The 20,320-nt window shown below is 43.0% G+C and overlaps 1 protein-coding gene across 1 annotated transcript in view; it reads left to right on the top strand.

Moving 5' to 3' along the window:
* Nucleotides 1–20,320, top strand: part of UBE3C (ubiquitin protein ligase E3C) — a 175,996-nt gene that overhangs the window by 3,847 nt on the left and 151,829 nt on the right. The window contains exons 2-4 of the mRNA XM_075922749.1: nucleotides 12,911–12,964; nucleotides 16,526–16,600; nucleotides 17,382–17,528. Coding sequence (XP_075778864.1) covers nucleotides 12,911–12,964; nucleotides 16,526–16,600; nucleotides 17,382–17,528 — 276 coding nt within the window. The remainder of the gene's footprint in view (nucleotides 1–12,910; nucleotides 12,965–16,525; nucleotides 16,601–17,381; nucleotides 17,529–20,320) is intronic.

Genomic DNA, 20,320 nt, shown 5'->3' with positions numbered 1-20,320 from the left:
TGTCATGTATCTTCCTACAAAGCTCATTGGTACTTTGGCTTTCAAGACTTTGAAAGTCACTGTTAGTTTCAGTTTTCATTTTACTAATACAGTAAATTTCTGGGCCTGTTCATTTGAAAGTTAGTTTTCAGTAGAAACAACAAATGTTCTGGTAGCACTTTATAGACTAACAAAACCTGTAGATGGTATCATGAGCTTTCGTGGGCATAGCCCAAGAGTGTCACCAGTTAACCGAGAAGCATAAGTTTATTGGTTATCTGCATCAGTTAAACTCTTCATAGTCTGCCAGCAGCCCTGCGAGGGCCAGGAGCTGCAGAAGCCTCGGGCAGCCGGTAGTTAACTGTTTAACTCATAGTTTCTTAAACTGTGTTTCACAGCACACCAGTATGCTGCGAGGCAGTCGGAGGTGTGCCGCGGAGATATGGTGACCATACGTCCCTTTTTTTCTGAGACAGTCGCAGATTTAAACATACCCAGTGCTAGCGCGGCGCAGCAGTGATTCCCCGCCTCCATCCAGTATGTAAGCGGCTCCCTTCATGATTTGCACGGTAGCCAGGACCGCTGCCGCTGGCATGCAGTGTCCAGAGCTCCAAGCTCCCATGCAGCATGCGCTGTTGTCCGGCAAGCTCCTCTCTCACCATGTGGCCCTTCCCTCCCGCTGCAGGACTGCCTCTGCTGTGCGCCACCAGACCGGCCTCCTCTATCCATAGGTGGGCTGCCTCTGCTGCTGAAGGGGGAGGGGCTCTGGTTGGAGCCACTCCTGAGAGCTGCTGCTGGAGTCCCTGCAGAGACTGCGCAGAGCTCGGCTGGACCGCTGCAGAGCGGGGAATGTTCGGGCTCTGCTGGGTACGCTCTATGCACGGCCCTTTCTCCTGCCCTTTTCCACTCTGCTGGGAGAACGGCAGTGCACGGACTTGCTCGCTCTGCCATTCTCCACAAGCCGGATCTGGGAGGGTGGGGGCTTTCTCTCCCCCCTCCTCCCGTGCTCCCAGAAACTTGGGTCCTAAACCTGCAACTGTATCTATGTTAGCAGATCCCTGATCCTCAGTTTATGGAATTCCATTGAATGCAAGGAACTTTGCATGGGAGTAGGGATCTGCAAAGGAGAACTATTTGCAGAGTAATCACATGGTAATGACATTTTGTATTGCTTCACAGAACAAACTGGGACACTGTCAATACAAACTTATTCCGAAATGTAGAATTTGCAAAACAAACTTTTATAAAACTTAAGACCCTTAAATAGTATAATAATAATAATCCCCGCTAACACCTGTTTTAAAATAAATATTTCCCAGACAGTGTTTGCAACTCAGATTTTTCAGTACCATGGAATTGAAAGTGAAACTGACTTCACTGGTATTTTATTTATTACATTGATGCTGGGAAAAATGTGAAAAGTTAACAAAGCTTAAATAGTGTCAAGCAAATGAATAATCAGAGGATTTTAGTAATAAACTAAGAGATTTTGTTCACACACTATTGTTATGGCATTGAAAATGTCACATTAAGAATAAGGTTTCTTGCATATTTTTAATGGGAAGTACGTTGGTGGGATCTAGAGAATGTACTTAGCCTGCATAATATAGTCTGCACATGGTATGGCACACTATGATGAGCTAAAAGTAGGATTTAGGGTCCCAGGACTGCAATGAGAGCTGAACAAGCACAGGGGTCTGCTTGTGTAGATTTTATTGGGAAATCTGGATTTATAATTGTACATATTTAAGAATTATAGAATTGTGGAATCTGTTTGAATGAAAAAAAGTGCTATGTGACAAAACTGGTTTATTGATTGAAAGCTTCTCAGCCTTTCAGAAAGGAAATCTTAAGCTTATTTTATTTATAGGGCAGTTGTTCTTAAATTTTTTGGCCCATGGACCACCTGGCTCAATGTAAATCTTTCCGTGGACTGCCTTTCCGCTGCTCCCATTGCATCCCAACAGTGGATCACTGCACTGCCATTCCCCAGGGGTGGGGAGCTCAGCGTCCCCTCGTCCCCCACACAGTAGGGAGCCAGCACAGCTGCTCCAACCTCGCAGACATAGAAGAGACGGAGGCCTTCTGGTCCTATTCCCTGCTCCAAGCAGAAACAACCCCCGCTGCCTCCCCTCTCCTTACTCTGCGCATTGTAGTCCTTTCCTAAGGGTCAGGTGCTGATGCTATGCTGAACTCACCTGGATGAAAGACGAGCCCAGGATGCACTGGTGGGGGCATGCTGCTGTCCCCAGAGTAACCTGGCTGGGGAAAGCCCAGGGCCCATGCCTGCACTGGTGCAGGCTAGTCCACGGTGCAGTTGTCAGTTCGTTTCCTCCTGCTTGCCCCATCTCTAAGCCTTACTACCTTGAATTACTACAAACTCCTCTGCCCTGGACAAGCTTATTGTATTGGGACCTGCTCCTGCCAAATGCACCAGATTTTGCAAATAACCTGGTGCAACACCCCCCCCCCCCCAACAACCATCCTTTGCTGCCTTTTTGCAAGAAAGAGGCTTCCCCCAAGTTTAGCCTCACCAGCCAGGGGGTGCAAAGGAATCCGAATTGCAAAGCAAACAGAGTTGATGCTTTCCAGCCACCCGCTGAGGTCTGTTTGCAAGCCCAGAACTCCAGCCTACTTGATGTGCCTGCTGTCAGCCGACGGTCAGGGCAGTGAGTCCCTTATGACCGGCTGAAGTTCTTTAAATTGTGCTTGGTTCTGTTACAGCAACTGAAGGAGTCAGGTTAAAGCTTAAACAGTTACTATTTTATTGTTACAGGGTAAACTTAGCTGTTAAATGCTACTACTGTGTTACAGATAACACAGACACTACAAAGGACAGGACAGAAATTACACTAATAAGTTACTTACAGGTACCATGAAACCCTTTTGGTTCTCTGAGCTCTTATTAAATGCATGCAAAATAGACACATAGCAGGTATATTCTCACCCCTGCGTTCCAGACTTGGCGTGGCCAGCGTCTTTCTCTCAATCCCTCGGGAAGAAGTAGGGCGAGGTTGGGCGTCCCACAGACCTCGGGAGACAATCAATACCTGCCAGCAGGTATAGATGATTGGAGCTCAAATGGGGTGGGCTGCTGAACCTCTTTTATACCCCTTGGGTCATGAAGGCTTCTTCCTGGTTTCAAGTGGCCAATTAGGAAAAATGGCTTTGAATGCCAAGTTTCCCACGAAGGGTGCAAAGCATAATTTACACCTGGGAAAATGCAGACAATGGGCACCTCTGGTATGTGATGGGCGAAGATTCCTCTCTGGGACAGTGCAGGCGTGTCAATTACTGGTACTAGCCATCAGGGCGACGGGAGGCCCCGAGTCGTCAGCTAGCCCATTTACTGTCTGGTTTCTGTTTATGGTAGAGTCAGGGACAGGCAGCAAACCTGTGTTCCCAGGGCATCAAAGGCTGACTGCCTTTCTCTTGCTCTCGGGGGGGGGGGGGGGGGGGAACAAGATGGGGCTCGTGGAAAAACAAGATGGGGTTTTGTGTCTGGCTACACCTGCGGAGAAAGTAAATGGGCAGCGAGAGCCTGCCCTGTGCTTGCCAGCCACACTGAGAACTCCTGCCCCCATCTTTTGCCTCCTGCATGGCTCAGCCAGTGCTGTAGCCAGGATGGATGGCTGTAAAGAAACTTTAGGGGATTGTTGGAAAACTTGGCCACACCCATAAGTGGACATCCAGCTAACTAAAATCATGTTGGACTATGGATGTTGCCGGACTAGAGAGGTTTGACCTGTATGTTATCTTCTGGTATTCTAAAATGTTACTTTAAAGAGGTGACTGTAATTACTAATTGTCTTGCCATGAGCCTTTTTCCTACAGTATGATGTGTCCTCTGTCTGCTTCCTTAGCCTCTTTGTTTCTCTGCTCTCTCCTTCAACTTTCTTGCCTGAGTTGGTTTAATCTGTTGTTCTGTTTTATCTGCTCCATTTTGTCTTTACGTATTTTTTTGTCTTCTTGCTTTGGTCTTTTCCCTGTCACTTGTGCTTAGTCTACTTTTTTCTGCTTAGCTCTTCTCCACTTATCTGCTTCCTGTGCTTGATAAGTGAAATGTACAGGATTCCAGATGTCTGAAGCACTTCTACATTCACTTCAGAATTTGGGACTCTCTCATGCTATACTTAACAGCTTTGGGGACTGCATTATATCAGATTTTTCTTGCTGGTACAACAGCTGCTTTTGTAGCGGTACTGGGCTTATTACATTTGGCATTCCAAGGCTCAATTCACCGAATATGGGGAGGCTGCAAAAATGGTTACTGGTGACCTTTGCTGCAGGGAGACAGTTTTGACTCTCCACTGGAAGAGTGGGTTGAACAGAGATTATAAGTGCTGACAGTGTGTTCTATGCTGTATGAAACTAGGGATGTTAAAATGGGTTTGTGACGGGGTGCAGTCACAGAAGATCCTTTGGGGACTGCTTCCCAGGGCACTGACAAAGCAACTGACGTTCGCCACCTTGCTCTCTGGGGCTTACCACCCTGTCCTGCTGAGCCAGCTCAGCTGGTCTCCCCCAGCGAAGGCAAAGAGCAGAGATCTCTTCCCTTCCCCTCACCCGCTGAAAAACAGTACAGACATTGAAACTTTTCAGGTCCAAGGAAAATGCAGTTTTGGATCAGAACCCCAAATGAATTATTTAGGTAAGCCCTCTTCACAATGAAAGGAGGATATTATTGCTCCCCCAAGTAATAATTATTTACACTGGGCTTGATAGTAAATAAAAGTGATTTTATTAAGTACAAGCAGTAGGATGTAAAAGATTGTAAGTGAAAACAGGCAGAGCAAAGTAGATTTAAATTTAAAATAACAGAAATTTAATCCCCAGCAGGGACTCTTACACATTTCAAAGTTGGAACACCACTGCTGCACCTTGCCCCCTCCCATGGAGCTGGGAGGAACCGGCTTTTAAGCTGGCTCCCCCCAGGATCCCCTCCTCTTCCCCATGCTTGCTGCCTTTTTCTGAAGAAACACCAAGGGGGGGAAGTGACAACTCAGTGTGTCAACTGTCCCATAAGCTTTTGATTATTGGATAGTCAACTGGTCGATTAGTCGCTTACATGTCTAGTTAAGTGTGTGGGACAGGGCTCCCTGTGAATGGGATAGGGATGAGAGTGCAGGATCTGGGCAGGGGGCGAGGTCTGGCTGGGGGGCAGGCCATTGGGGTAGGAGTTGTGGGCTGGCTGCCTGTCCAGGGGACAGACGGTGCCTGTCCATGGACCAGAGGGCAGGGTGTGTGTGTCTGGGTACAGGGCAATGGGCGGGGGGATTTTGGGCAGAAGGCAGGGGTGGATTTTGGCCAGGGGGCTGGAGGCAGGGCATAGGGGGGATTTTGTCCAGGACACTGAGAGCAGGCTGTCTAGCCAGGGGTGGGGTAAGTGAGAGGGTGGGGGGGGCACTTGTTTTCGTGCTGTGCGGCAGGCACCGTGTAACATGCCTCCTGTTGCTCCCATTTGCCGGCAGGAAGCCTCCAGGAAAGGTTCGCAGGGGAGGCCTGCAGGAATTGTGTTGGGGGCGAGGGGAGAAAAAAATAGCAGCTCTAGGAGTCATATTTGGTTCCTGGTTTCCCCCATGCAAGGGGAAGGAAAACGCTGTTGCACTGAGTCAGTTTTAGCCTGTTTGTTCCCTGCACGTTGGATCTGGTGCGGAGCCTTGGGGCTTTTTCCCTGCTACCCCACCCCTATGGGAAGCCAGCGCTGGTGTTCCAGTCTTGAGTGGGGCCATAAGGCTGCAGTGCCAGCGCTGGCTCCCTGCTGTGGGGGGAAAAAGGGGGCTGATTTGGGGCTCCAGAAGAGCCATATTTGGCTCCCTAGTGAGCCATAGGTTGCTGACTCCTTTTTTATAGATTCCACTTTGGGCAGAAATTCTGTTTCTACATTTCACCCTTACGTGGACAATAACTTGGCGAGCCTCTACCAGTTGGGGTGGCCATATGACTTCCTTAGACCAACCACTGCTTGGACTCAAAGGAGAAAAGAGGCTCTTTCCCTCAATGTATGGGTGATCACCTATAAATACCCTTGATGGCTTGCATTCACACTTTTAAAACCATAAACCATCCCGTACTCCATATGTCTAACTTTTCACAGAAGAATGATACATACACCAAAATTAGATAAACAGACCCAGCAAATTAAGACAGTAAGATTGATAGGTTACATGAAGCAATTTGTCCCAAGCATACCACAAGTTATGCACCCTTGTGTCCATGAGTCCATTTCATAGAGCTTGAGGGGAGATGGGTTTACTTGTGGAAACATGTAACTGCTGAAAATTTCAGCAGTTACATGTTTACACGTGGGGGAGGAAGCATTGGCTCCCGTTTCCCCTCCCCCATGGTGCTGCCTTTGTAGCTGCCAGGTTAGCACCCGTGGCACCCGTGGGTGGAAACAGTTGTGCAGAGCTGCCTAGCCACACTTCTGTCAGGAGCACCAGGGCTGTGCCCCCTTCTGAGCCTCTACTCTGTACCTTGAGCCCATACCCTAATCCCAAGCACTGCAACCCCTCCCTGAGCCCAGACTTGCTCTTAGTTTAGTGGTATTTTTCACTTAATGGTACCCCCTCTGCCTCCAATATGCTGGATAAAAAAGCTTGGACTGTAGTTGACAGCGTATTTGAAAGAATCCAAATATGACTCAGCATCAGTAATGAGAATGCAGAAATGCACAGTTACATTAGTCTTTGACCGACTGATTCTATTGTATATTGTGATAGATTTTGTAATTGCTAGTGAAACTTGCTCTACTCTGTCCTTCCTCCGGTGTGCTAATTCTAAATGCAAAAGCAAAAAAAGGTAACTAGTAGGGATGTTAAAAAGCAATGAATTAGGTAACCGTGTAACCGTTAAAAATCTTAGCGGTTCCATGCTGCGGGCTCTGCAGTATAAAGTATATGCTGCATAGCCTGCAGTGCAGCCAGCTCCCCAGGAGCTGGGCTGGCAACCAGTGTGTGTCAGGAGCCAGCTCCTGGCTGGTGGCCTCACTCCCGTATCAGAGGCAGCTGTACAGGGCAGCAGCCAGCTCCCCAGGAGCAGGGCCTGGAGCTGGCATGTAACTGTTACTGTAACAGAAAAGCTCATGCTTATTGGTTAACCATTTAAACAGTTACTCCGTTTCATCCCTAATAACTAGATAAAGATGGCCTTGTAATACAAATAATTACTGAGATTTTTTTCTATAAATTAAGCTACTCGTAGAGCATATATGTTAGAATTGGAGTACTTGACCTAATACGTCTTTGGTTACTGATGCTTTATCGAGTCTGGTTTTTTAAATATCTTAGGTGAGGTTATTTCACAGCCAAATAGATCTCACTGTCAAAAAGATATTTGTTGTATTTTCATAATAAATGTGCCATTTAATCTTTGTTATAACTCCATTGTATCTCTCTCAAAACTTTTCCTGTAGGATAACAGAGTGATGTCATCATGTCACTCGGCATCCCGAGGAGCCCTGACCACGTGACTGCTTTGTGAAATGGTGGGGTGGTAGCCCTATCCCGTTGAGTCCCCTGAACCAGTGTCTTTCTGCCTATGCCCCCCAGCCTGTCCGGCTCACGTGCCTGCTGTGTGGCTTGGCTTTGTGTGGCCTGGGCTTAGGTGCGCTCTACTGGGCCTGCTGCAAGCTGGGCAGGTCTTGCTCCCCAGCTCTCTGGAGCCTCTGCTCTGCACTCTGAGCTCCCTGGGCTTGCCATGGAACAAAGCTGCCCCAGTTGGCCCATTCAGAAACGCTGGGCTGGGGACGGGCTGTGGCTCCTCCTGTGGTGCTGCCTGGCCTGGTGGTGCTCCTGGAGGGGAGGGGTACAAAGATCGACATATTCGTGGGAGGGGGCAGGGTGTTTGTAAGGAGGGAGGAAAGTGGGATAAGATCTATGTGGGAATGGGCAGTGCAGTAAAGGGGGATGGTGGAGGTGAAGGGGATATAGGAATAGAGTGTGGGATTTAGGGAAGGATGGGGGTGTAGGAATGGAGGAAGGAGGTTGGGGTAGGGATAGTCAGTGTAGGGTGGGGAGGTGGAGAGGTTAGGGAGAATGGTGAGTGCAGGAATGGAGGCAGAGGGATCAAATTCAAATACAGGTTGGGGGGTGGGAGTGGAGAAGAGCTGGGGCTGGCCTTGGCCTGGAGGCTGGATTAGAGGGGGCAAGCTAGGGCCGCCATGCATTGTCCTGGCCCTCCCCAGTGGCTGGGGGAGAGCCAGGCCTGCCTACCCACAGAGACGGGTGTTGTCAAGCGTAGCGATCAGGAGATGTTTGTTGTATTTTCATAATAAATGTGCTATTTAATCTTTGTTATAACTCCATTGTACTGATGTTTAAAATGCAAATACATTGAGATTTGTTGTCTTGCCCCCCCTTTGGTCATTGAATAACCAGGTTTTACGCATCTAATTGTATTTGTTCCCTGAAAGTTAGTTACTTCATGATATCTAGTTTATACTCTAAACCAAGGGTTCTCAATGTTTGTGATACTGCAACCCCCTCTAAGTTGCTCATGACCCCCCGTGGGGTCGGGGACCCATAGTTTGAGAAACGCGGCTCTAAACATTCAAGGTTTTTGAATACAATAACTTCAAATATTTATACAATATTGGATCAAGAACTTTAATATTATTTTAATATTATATTTGTTTATACATGTGTTCATTCAAGCATGAGGAAATGGACTAATTACATGGTAGTCCACTAATCATTAGTCTTCTGAAACTGGATGGGCCACAAATGGGGGAATGGGAGGAAGTAGGCTATAAGGAGAATTGATTTTGGGCTTCCAATCCCTCTTGCCATTTTTTCCTGTCCATGTATCTTTTTTTTTTATGTACAGTGAAAGCTTTATCATCTGGCACTCTGTTAGCCAGAAAACTTTAACTGGCATTGCCTCCAGCCACAATACTGTCACATCTTCAAGCGCACAGGCCTGACTTGGTTTACCATAATTGGCTTAACAATTTTTTATTAAGAAGTAGTAATCATCTTTAACTCAAAATAGAAATGTGGGACCATCTGCCTCACATTACAAAACTACCAATATTAAGAACTTGAGTTTTACTATTATTGCCCATTGGTTTTTCCTAGGTTGATGGAACCCCCAGATAACCAGAATTTTTATATAACCAGTACACCCTAATTCCCGAGCATGCCAGATAACACAGGTTTCACAGTATCATGATTGTCTCTTTCCCATCCCCTTTTCATTCCTCACCCATGCCTATTCATCTTTAGTTCAGTATGTCTTCCTTTTTGTTTCTCTTTTGTTTTCCCTTCAGCCCTGAAATGTGAAAAATTACAAATTTACATGTTTTAGAGCAGGAGTGTTTTCTTATTTGCTTTGTCTGCAGAGTGAAACAGATGGACAGGTGTCACTGGGAGTGTATTTTTTACAGGCGTTTGATACTAAGAGTTTCCTCAAGTACCAGATATAGTAGATCACTGGAGTTAACTCTTTTCTGGCAATTGATACTCTTCAAGGAAATAGCTGAAAACTCAGATTATCAATTGATTCATATTTGGTTCATGCTATCAAAATTACCCTTTTATCTACTTTATTCATGGTATATTATTAATTTCAATTTGTCTTTTTACATGATACAGTCAGAAACGTTTACTGTGGCAGTGAGAGAGGATTTCTTTCCATTTGAAATCTTATTTTTTTAAATATACCAATTTAATGATATTTTTATTGTTTAAAATATTCAGAAACAATTCTCTTTGGAGACCAATGAGACTCAGTGTCTTTGGAAATTAAAATACTGCCTATAGAGATCAGATTGGCAGAGGGTGGGGTTTTTTTTTTTGCCTTCTTCTGCAATGTGTGGTATGTGTCACTTGCTGATTTGAACTAGAATAAATTGTGGAATCTCTGTAACTTGAAGTTTTAAATCAGGATTTGGATACTTCTGTAACAGTTTATTACAGAAGTAATAGATGGATGGGTGAGGTTTTGTGTCCTACAATGTGCGGGAGGCTAGACCAGAAGATCCTGATGGTCCTTTCTGACCTTGAAGTCTATGAGGAATAAGTGGTGGGATTTTTTTCTTCCTCTACTGAACTGTACAAAATAGTTTTAAAATCCCATTTAAAATGGACAGTTTTTTCTGGCACTTGGCTTTTCTTTTTTCCAGTATTTTACTTTGTGTCTGACTGCCTTGTATTAAAGTCTGTTGTACCATATGAAGAAATTAGAGGATAGTGTTCACTTAATTTTTTTACTTCTTTTAGCAGTGTATTATATAAAAGGATCCTAATCAAAGTAGGGATGTTAAATTTTGATTAACTAATTGAAGAGTCGATGGGATTTCCATCGACTGTTCGATTAGTTGATAAGGACTAGCGCATTCTTCCTTTGAAATGTACAAGAGCCCCAGCAGGAGGGCAGCAAGGGTGGGGGGAAGAGAAGAAGGTGCTGGGGAGAGCTCTCTTAAAAGCTGGTTTCCTCCAGCTCCGTGGGAGGGGTCAGGGAGGCAGCGGCAGCCAACTTCAAAATGTATGAGTCCCCGCTGGGGCTCTCATATGTTTCAAAGAATGAAATACTGCATGGAGCTTTGGGTCAGTGGGGGACTCCCTGTTGACCTCAGGATCCGTGTAGCACTTGCTCTTTGAAATATACAGGAGCCTCAGTGGGCCGCTGCACCCCTGCCACCTCCCACGGTGCTGGACTGGGGGGAAACCGGCTTTTAAGCCAGCTCCCCTCCAGCACACCCTTCTCTTCCCCCCCCCTTTGCTGCCTCTTTGTGGTAAGGGGGGGGGAAGCGACTAGTCGACTAGTGTGTTGACTATCCAATACACTTTTGCTTATCAGATAGTCGGCTATTCGATTAGTCACTTACATCCCTAAATCAAAGTTTGTCTATTTTCAAATTTCAGTTTTTACAGTTGTATTCTTGGCATCCAAAGATTGAGGACAGTTGGTTTAGAAATGATTACATTTTTTTATAAAATTAAAAAAGTTTACTTCAGATGCATTGATTAGTTTATTTTGGGAGTAGTATGTTCTGACTATGATTTTTGGCTAATTTTTCTGTAGACTAATGAGAGAGTACATAGAAATAGAGAAAGAAAAAGGTGATTTTGGGTATCTCCACATGTGGACTGTGGTGGAGAATGAAAAAGATCCTTTTAAATAAATTATTTTGTTTAGGTCAAGGGTCTCAAACTCCCGTTCTGGGGGCTATCTGCAGTTGAAGCACTTCCCCAATCTGGCCTGCAAAATATTTTGAAAAAGTTATTTAATCAGGCTCTTGAGGCTGCCAGTCCAGAGATGAGGGTGGCATTGTGGATGGCACGCAGGGACTATGCCTCGCGCATGGCTCCCAGCAGCACCCAGGCCCCCAGTGCCCACGTAGTCCCAACCAGAGAGGGCGCTGCTTGATCTGGGAAGCTGCGCGGGCTGCCTTTGCCGTGATGTGAACAATGCTGGCTAGGGAGCTGCCCGAGCAGATATGCTTCTGCAGTTAGCGAGGTGGGTCTAGTGGATTTTGCTTTTGGCTACTCTGAGTGGAGGTGTGGGATCCCAGGGTGAGGCCGTGGATATTGGCAGAGAGGAGGGAAGGCAGGATTCCAGTGTGAGAGCTCGCCTGTTAGTGTGAGGTAGAAATGTAAGTGATTAACCAGAAAGCCCCACCGTTAATGGGAAGCATCTCTGCCCTAGTGCCTAGAGCGGAGAGCCACAGGAGGCAGCCAGCTGCTTACAGTGGCATGGGGCTGCTCTGTGCCTGAGGGTCCTGCAGCCCCGCAGGCAGCTTGGAGGGCCAGACCCAACCCATAGGTTGCATCTTGCTGGCCCTTAGCCTAAAAGCTTATTTGCAGGTTATTGTGGAGGTATATTTTTCTAATTGCTCTTCACACCTAATAATATTTTCCTTCTAAAGTTCCCACATGTACTCTAGAGGTGTGAATGGGTTAACCATTTCCCAGGAGCAGCCCACGGCTCGTCATGGGCAGAAGGCTGTTTCAGCCCCATTGGGCTGCTGACTCCCAGCCTGTGAGGGCTGGGTCTGGAAGTGGGAGGAAGAGAGGGCTTCCGGCTTCCAGCCCATTTGGGCTTGTGGGCTTGGAGTCACAACCTCTCAGGGCGGAACCAGCAGTGAGGGGGTGTAAAATTAGCTGGTAGCCCTCCCTCCCCCCTTGCTGCTCCGCATTGGAGCAGCCCCCTCCAGCCTGCCCCTATTTAATCAATTAAACAGTTAAACTTAGCATTTAATCCGTTAACTAATTCAATGGGATTTTACATCCCTAATATACTCCTTCATATCTTTTTAATACTTGTGCAGTCATTTTCCTGGAAGTTGTGCATCATAGCTTTAATTTGATCCTCGATGATAATAATTAAAAAATACTTGATGCTTTTTATGTCGGAATGTAAAAATATCCTTCATGCTGGCAATATGTTGAAACCATTTATTGACATCTTGGTCCTCACTGTTTTGTGGGGATGGAGAAAACTTAATGATTGATTAAGGCAAAAACTGCTGGGACTCAAAGATAGAACTCAGGCCTCCTGGTTTTGCCACAGACCTTGGAAACGTCACTTTGTCTCCAAGCAAGTACTAACCATACATATAACAGTCTTACAATTACACCAATTTAGGTACTTTGCTGGATTGGGTAATTAATCTCCCTCTGCCTTGGGTTCCCATCTGTAAAATAGGAATAATATTTTTCTAAATTATAGGTATGTGTTCTGAGTTTAAATTCATTAATGTGTGTGAACTTTCAAATGGATTGGTAGAAGTAGATGGTAAATGCACATGTAATTGCATCAGATCTGGGTTCCTAACAGTGAATATGTGAATAGGTAACTTTTCTACCATTTCTTGAACATGGAATGTATTCTGTACTGTGAACCATTTAAAAAGAAACATATATTATTTTATGCAAATACCAGAATTTATGCGTGAAAACACTACAGCAATTTTTTTGTCCCCTTCTAGGAAGAAAAGGCTTCGCTTCTGCATCGTACCCAGGAAGAAAGGCGTAAACGAGAGGTGAATATAATGTCTTTTAAAACAGCTTGCATGTATTTTGTAATTTTCTTTCAGCATGATAATTGAAATCTTGTATCTTAGTTGTTTTTACTTGAAATTGTTCTATAGTTTTTTCATTGTTAACTTTCTATGTACATTTTGTTCTTCAGTATATTATAATCAACACAGACATTTAACACTTCCTCCCCTAGATTGCCCCATAGAATATTTTTCTCAAAGAGCTATTTACTAACAAAAACAACCTAAAAAGAGCATTTAGGCTCTGATATAGTGCCCACGGAAGTCAATGGGAGTTTTGCCATTGCCTTGAATGAATGGTGGATTAAGCCTGTAATGGAAAGAGGAATTTATATGTTCAGGACTTTTTGTCTTTATGCTGCTTTTAAATAGGGATGTAAAATCCTGCTTAACCTTTTAACCGATTAGGCAGATCCCACAGGCAGGGCTGCCAGTGCAGAGGCTGCTGCTCCTAATCCCTCTAGGGGTGCCAGTCCATTCCATGGTGAGCCCAATGGAACTGGAGTAGCCCTTGGTCTATGGCCAGCTGCTCCTGGGCACTGGTTAACCAGTCACTGTAAGAATCACTCGGTTAGGCTGCTATTCACCAGATAACCAGTTACCCATTCACATCCTCACGCTTAGCCCATGATTCCCTTTGGACTGGGACTCGGAAGAACTGAGTTCTATACTGGACTCTGCCATTAGCCTCTTCCCCTTTCAGTGCTTCAGTTTTCCCATCTGTAAAAAGATTATACTGACCTCCTTCGTAAAGTACTTCGAAATCTAATGATGAAAGAACACTGTAAAAGGAATAGATATTATCATAATAATGATACTTGGACCTGCAATTAAATCACAATCCTGTGTTGCCATGGTTAATTACTCCAGAGTTAGCTATGAAAAAAATATAAATGGTTAGGGTGAAAATGCTGTATTCCAAACACGGTTGTCTTTTTAATGAACAAACGAGATGATAAAATAATACAAAGGGATTAGAAATAATTTTTTGTTGACTTAGGTTGGTGAGGCTTATTGGTTAAAGTTAACCAGTGGGGGCTGGAGCAGCTCCCCACCTGCCGTGGGCAGGAGGCTGCTCTAGCTCTGTTGGAAGCCCGCTGCAGACAGGGGCTGCTCCACGACAACCTCCCTCACCACGGTAGCGGGCTACTCCGGAGTCTTGGTTGGGGCACCCTCCCTCTGTGGAGGGCCCGGGTGTCGAGCAGGCAAGGGCTATTCTAGCAGGGATGCTGGAACAGCCCCTGTCTGTGGGGCTCTGTGGGAGCAGCTCCAGCCCAGCTGGTGCAACTTCTGCTTGCGGCAGGTATGGAGCAACTCCAGCTGGGCTGGAGTGATCCCCCTGTCTGCCTTCTGCTTGAATTGGTTAACTGGTTAAACACATTGGGTTTTTACATCCCTAGTCCCTATGTTAAGGAAGGTGAAAATACTACTTTAAGTTTAGATAATTGGTCTCAGACAACCATGTGTACCAGAACAGTTTCATGCTGATAAAGAACATGAACAAGAACACTGGACTCATATACCTGTGCTTTGGCTTTTGCTAGAGTGGTAACATGTTCTATTATAAAATAGCGAATTATATTAGTTACTGGGTTTTGAGGACAAGAAGGATCTGGTTGTTAAGTTGGATGTACAATTATGTCCTGAATTTACACATTCATGTTTTATCTTAAATTCCCATTTATGATCTGTCAGTCCTTACCAACATACAAAAGTACTATTCTGTGTTTGAGAAATTGTTTGCTAAGTGACAATACTTGCAGCTGCTAATACTTGCATCATAAATAAATCCCTGTGTACAGGCATATTACAGGAATATACTTTGTGTATGTTTCACACAAATGTTTGTATAACATATATCTCTACAAATATTAATTTTGCAGTAAAAAAGAAAAGTCCCTTGGTAAAAGAGGTTTTTAAAAGAATGAGTCCTTTGAGAGCAAAATCAGTTATGCTTTCAAAAAATGCGTGCCATGAAATCTCAGTAGTGACCTCAGACTTTAAACATACACAATTATGGGTCACTAATTGACAATTATATATTCTAGGATGAAACCCCTACTTGCAGAGATGGAAAATATATCTGCCTTGTGGCATAATTTTGCCCTGTGATGATATGGAGAGGTGTTGCCTCTCCATAGTTGAGGTTCAGAAGTTTTTTCTTAATTTTGCCCTTCCACCCATTAAAATCCTAAAATCTTTGGTATTTAAAATGTTAGGTTTTGGTCTGGGGCCAGCATGGAATTAATTTGTTTGGATATTAGAATATTCAGGCTATCTGTTTGGGGACCTGGGATTCAGCAACATAATGGATATTGAATTGTTTTTTCAGAAATTCTTTTAATGCTATTTTGCCACCTCATCTCAAAAAATTGCATGCCTTAGAAAACAGGAAAAACCATATTTGGTAAATTAATCACTAGTAAATTAGAATAAGAAGAATGGCTGGTTTGTCTACAGTAAAATTTAAATAGCATCAGACTTTAGCCTTTTTTTCTTTTTTGCCTGTGTAGGCCTTAAAAACATATGTGGGTTTCACTGAGTTTTTTTAAGGGGGGAAAAAAATTACCTGATTTTGCTGTTGCGTGATTTTCTTACTTCCCCTGTCTTTAACCATTGTGTTTGAGAGCTCCTTACTTAATTACCTGCAATTTTATCCTTCCCCCAACCCATAAATGCATCCTACCAAATTATATGGACATGAAGGGAAATGTAATTCTACACACATTTCCCTTGGATACATCTTAGCACCTTATTTGGCTGTGCTAGGAGTAGAAACAGTTAAACTTCTTCCCTACTACCTGAGCCATCCCAGCTTGGCTTCCTGCTTAATCCTTTTTGCAGAAATTAAGTCTCTTAAGGAAATGACACTTGAAGATATTTCTGGGTGCTGAGAAGACTCCATAAAATGTTTTCCATCTTGTCTAATTTTTGTGGGAAGAAGTATCTTTTCCTATATCCATGCCATGTTTCTGAGTCTGAAGCATGAGATCTCATCTTTTAGAAGCAAAGGATCCCTTTAGAGGAAGTAGGACTACACCAAGAATATACTGGAATGACATTTATTTCTTATCTTAAAAGGCCAAAACTTTGGCTGACCACTTGATCACAGGGTAAACAGTATTATCATATTTGAATCAGTCATTAATAAGTGTATTGTTAAAACACTATGTTTAATAAGATATGAAAACTCTTTTTTTGTTCCTCAAATCCTGACATTTTCATATTATTCTTGCTGATGTTTAAAAATTGCTTATATCCTGCTATAAATTTACACTGCTTTTATAAACAAAAGGCATCTCTTAATGGGTAGTACTAAATTATGTAGATCTGCATACTTGTCACTGATGTATAAATCATAAGCACCTTTCTATTATTTTGGTAAAGATGTATTTCATTTTCATAAATAAGCAAAAGTGACTCGGACAAAGTATACAGAAAACAAAAATGTATTTGAATTCAAATATACATGCTAACATTATAAAAGCTAGACTCAGTTCAGCATCTTTTATATTTGACTGCCTTATTTCTTTCATTTTATAGGAAGAAAGACGAAGGCTGAAAAATGCTATAATCATCCAGTCCTTTGTACGGGGGTATAGAGTCAGAAAATACCAAGTAGGTATTTTTCTCCTAAATTGAGAGAGATTGGGATAACACGAATGTGTAAAACAATTTAATTGAAATTGGGGTTTCTTAATATGATAGTCCTAGTCATTTCTGTTGAGCAACTTTTGATATTGCTAGCTTCCTGTGGTAAGTAAGCATGCTGCAAACCTATGTAAGAATAGTGAAAAGCAAAAGTTTTTATTTTTATTTTCAGTCTGGACTTAGTTTTAAAAGGCACCTTTTAATGAGCATTGGCTTAAGTGGGAATTCTTGTGCTTTTAAAGTTAAGTACATACAGAAGGGCATTGCTGGACCATGTTCTTGCAGCTGCCATTTACATGAAGAAAAGCTATGGTTGCTTAGCACTTCTGAAAATGAAATGATTTAAATGGCATTTTTATAGTGTTGAACACAAACAGATTTCTTTGTATAATTTCAGTGACAGATTGGTTTGGAAGGGGCTTCTTCAAGATAGTAATGGGTCAGTTATTCTGCAAAAGGCTTGTTTCTGTTTATGAACTGGTTTACAGTGGGCTCTGACTTAGAGTCCATTTATATTAAATGTTATTTCTTAACATGAATCTCCAGAACAAATTGTAAATAAAGAATTTGCATAATGCGGTGGAGGGGATTTGTATAACTTGGATTCTTAACAAATATATGAAATCAAAATAGTCCATTCATTTTACTTCTCAATTAAATAGAAACGCAAAATTAGTAGCTTAAAATCCTGCATGTATATTTTAATATGTTGTCAGAACATAATTTTAATTTCTTTTTAATATTTAAGTACTCCATCCAAAGAAGTGAATTTGATTGCTGTGCTAATTTGGCACAATCTGGAGGAACGGTCTCCATTACCAGTGGAGCTAATCTAACCCTTTTAGTACGTCAACTTCTGTTTTTTTATAGACAGAAGGAGGATTCTAAGCGTTTGGTGAGTGCCAATACATATTTTACTTTACTGTAATTAGTTTTATTTCTTGCCTATTTTGGACACTTAATTATGAATTGCTTCATTCAGCAGAAATACGTAGGGAGGCTGCAGAATAGGCTTAATTATCCTTTATATCCATTTGTTAGACATGTAGCTATACTTGAAAAAGTATAAAAAAATCTACAGGTTGGACCTCCCTTGGAACCTGACTGGTCCTAAAGGAGGGCCTTCTGGCTTCTTCTGTCCTGGTCCCTGGTCCCGTTGCCTCCAGGCTTTTGTTTGTGCTCTGGCTCTACTGCTTTGGGCTCTGGCTGCTGCCACCAGGCTCAGGCCCCGCCCCCACGCTGCTGGCCCAGCCAGGGCTCCCTGGGGCTGGAGTTCTCCAGCCACTGCTGGCCCCACTGCCTGGGTTCCTGGCTGCGCTGCTGCGTTCCTGGCTGTGCCACTGGCCCCCAGTTATGGGGCTCCCAGCTGTGCTGCAGGGCTCCCGGATACGCCACCGACTCCTCCTGCTGCAGGGTTCCCAGCTGTGCTGCAGGGCTCATGGCCATGCCACTAGCCCCCCTTGCCATGGGGCTTCTATCCACACTACTAGACCTCCCAGCCTTTGGGCTCTCTGGTCTAGTATCATCCGTGGTTCTGCTGGACCACAGATGTTGCAAGACAAGAGAGTCCCGGGCTAGGGAGATATATCCTATAGTTTTGAAGAGAGCTAAAGTAGGTTGATTTTTGTGTGTAGCTTTCTTCTTTAAACTTCCTCTTGAATGATCATTCAGATATAATAGCACAGGATCCCCATCTTGTACATATAATTAAATATTAAAAATTAGCAGAAAGCTTGAGAAACACTTCTGAATAGCAACATAAATGGTATACATAACTCATCAGAAAAATGCATGCAAACTGCCACCATGAGAAACTAGTTTAGTTAGCATTGGGTTCTCCCTCCTCCCACCCCTGTTTTCTTTAGCTTCTCTTCCCACAAGCTTTATATGAGGTCTCTGAGTTTTTTACAGTAACAGATAAGGATAGCAGGTCTCTGTGGAAGTCTAAATCCTGCAAAGAGGATTTGAATATTAAAGTGTATTGATATGAAACTATTAAGACTGTTGGAAAATTTTGAATATATGTGGAATACACTTTTTTCCTTGTTAGCAGTAAAAGCTTTTTCAGCTTCAACTTTTAAACATGGGGTGAACATTTCTCATACCTTAAAACTTCTCAGTTGAGGAATCTCCTTCTTTCTCAATGAAGAATTACAATAGGTCATCTTAAAATGTGTTTTGTAAAGTGCACTGTGCATTTGGTGTGCCTGTATATGTATACAATAGTATATTAAACTTATTCATTTTTTATAACCGTGTATATGGCATGTTACAAAAAAATAGCCTGACAAGACATGACTGCAGACTGTTAGCCTAGTTCTGAGAATTAATATGGATATTATTTTGTGCGACATTGAAAAATAAACTTCCCTTCCTACCATGGAGTTAATTGTGCTGTTCCCAGAGCATACTATTCAGATCTTGATAGTGAAGGTGCATATAAAAGAAATAAGCAAAAGGAGATTGTTTGCATGTGCTCCATTAAAATATAGATTTGAAAAATCCCCAGCCTTTATCAAAGGAGACCATCTGTAAGAAAAGAGATGTAACTGTTATTCAGATTGTGGGAGAACATTAAACTAATTATTAATGAATATGCTCACTAATAAGACTTTCTAACCAGTTTTTACATTAGTATATATTTTCTTGTATTTTGCATTTCCCTACACATGCTGCTTTATTTATGCTCTTAGCTAAGAGGGAAAGCCATTCCTGTATTCCCAGTGGTTCACTGGTTTCCCAGTATCTAACTTAATGGCATATGGTGAGAGTGGCAACTGTCCCATGTCCTCAGCAATTTCTTTAAATCTATCATTTCTTTCCTAAGGAGTCCTAGTGTTTTCTACTGTATGCTTGATTAAAAACGGACCTTTAAAGCTTATATGTGAAAGCATTGCGTTTTCTACAGTCCTAACATGCATGCTTTACCACCACTGCCTTATGTTTCTCCTGACATTTATTATCTTGAACATTTTACCCTTATAGGAAATCAGATAATACTTATTTTAAAAACTTGCTGGTAGACTATTTTTTATATGAATGGGTGCCATTTCCCAGTCCATATCATTCGGACTGGTATTCAGATCTTCTCACAGAATTTATCTGTGTGTTCAAGGTATCCTTTTCTTATCACATAAATCACTTAAGCAGTCATGATATCATTCCTACTTCTTTTCTGTTGCAGCAGTCTCACTGCCCTCTCGTTCTGTTCTGTTGTAAACCTGAAATATCAACATATTTTACTATAGGTATAAATAATTAAAAATAGTCTCTCTTAGGAAACTGATAATTAACCCTGACTTTTTCAGATGACATCAAGGTGTTTCATAGAGATTTAAGACCAGAGGGACCATTAGATAATGTAGCCTAACCTCCTGTATATAACGGGCCTTTAAATTTCACTCAGTTACCTTTGTGTTGAGCCCAATAACTCCTGTTTGGCTAAAGTATATCTTCCAGAAAGACATCCAGTCTTGATTTGAAGCATTCACTACTGCCTTTGTCTCGCCTCAGTTTTCAACCGCTGGTTCTTGTTAGGTCTTTCTTTGCTCAATATAAAAAGCCCATTATTACCCCTTATTTTCTCCGTGTGAAGGTACTAATGTGGTGTAATCAAGTCTTGAGTTATTTCCCATTTAAAGAATAGCCTAATTACATTAACTTCAGAGGAAATGAGTAATTAATACA

The sequence above is a fragment of the Pelodiscus sinensis genome, chromosome 2, assembly GCF_049634645.1.
Source record: "Pelodiscus sinensis isolate JC-2024 chromosome 2, ASM4963464v1, whole genome shotgun sequence".
Lineage (NCBI taxonomy): Eukaryota > Metazoa > Chordata > Testudines > Trionychidae > Pelodiscus > Pelodiscus sinensis.
This window is presented reverse-complemented; position numbering and strand designations above follow the sequence as displayed.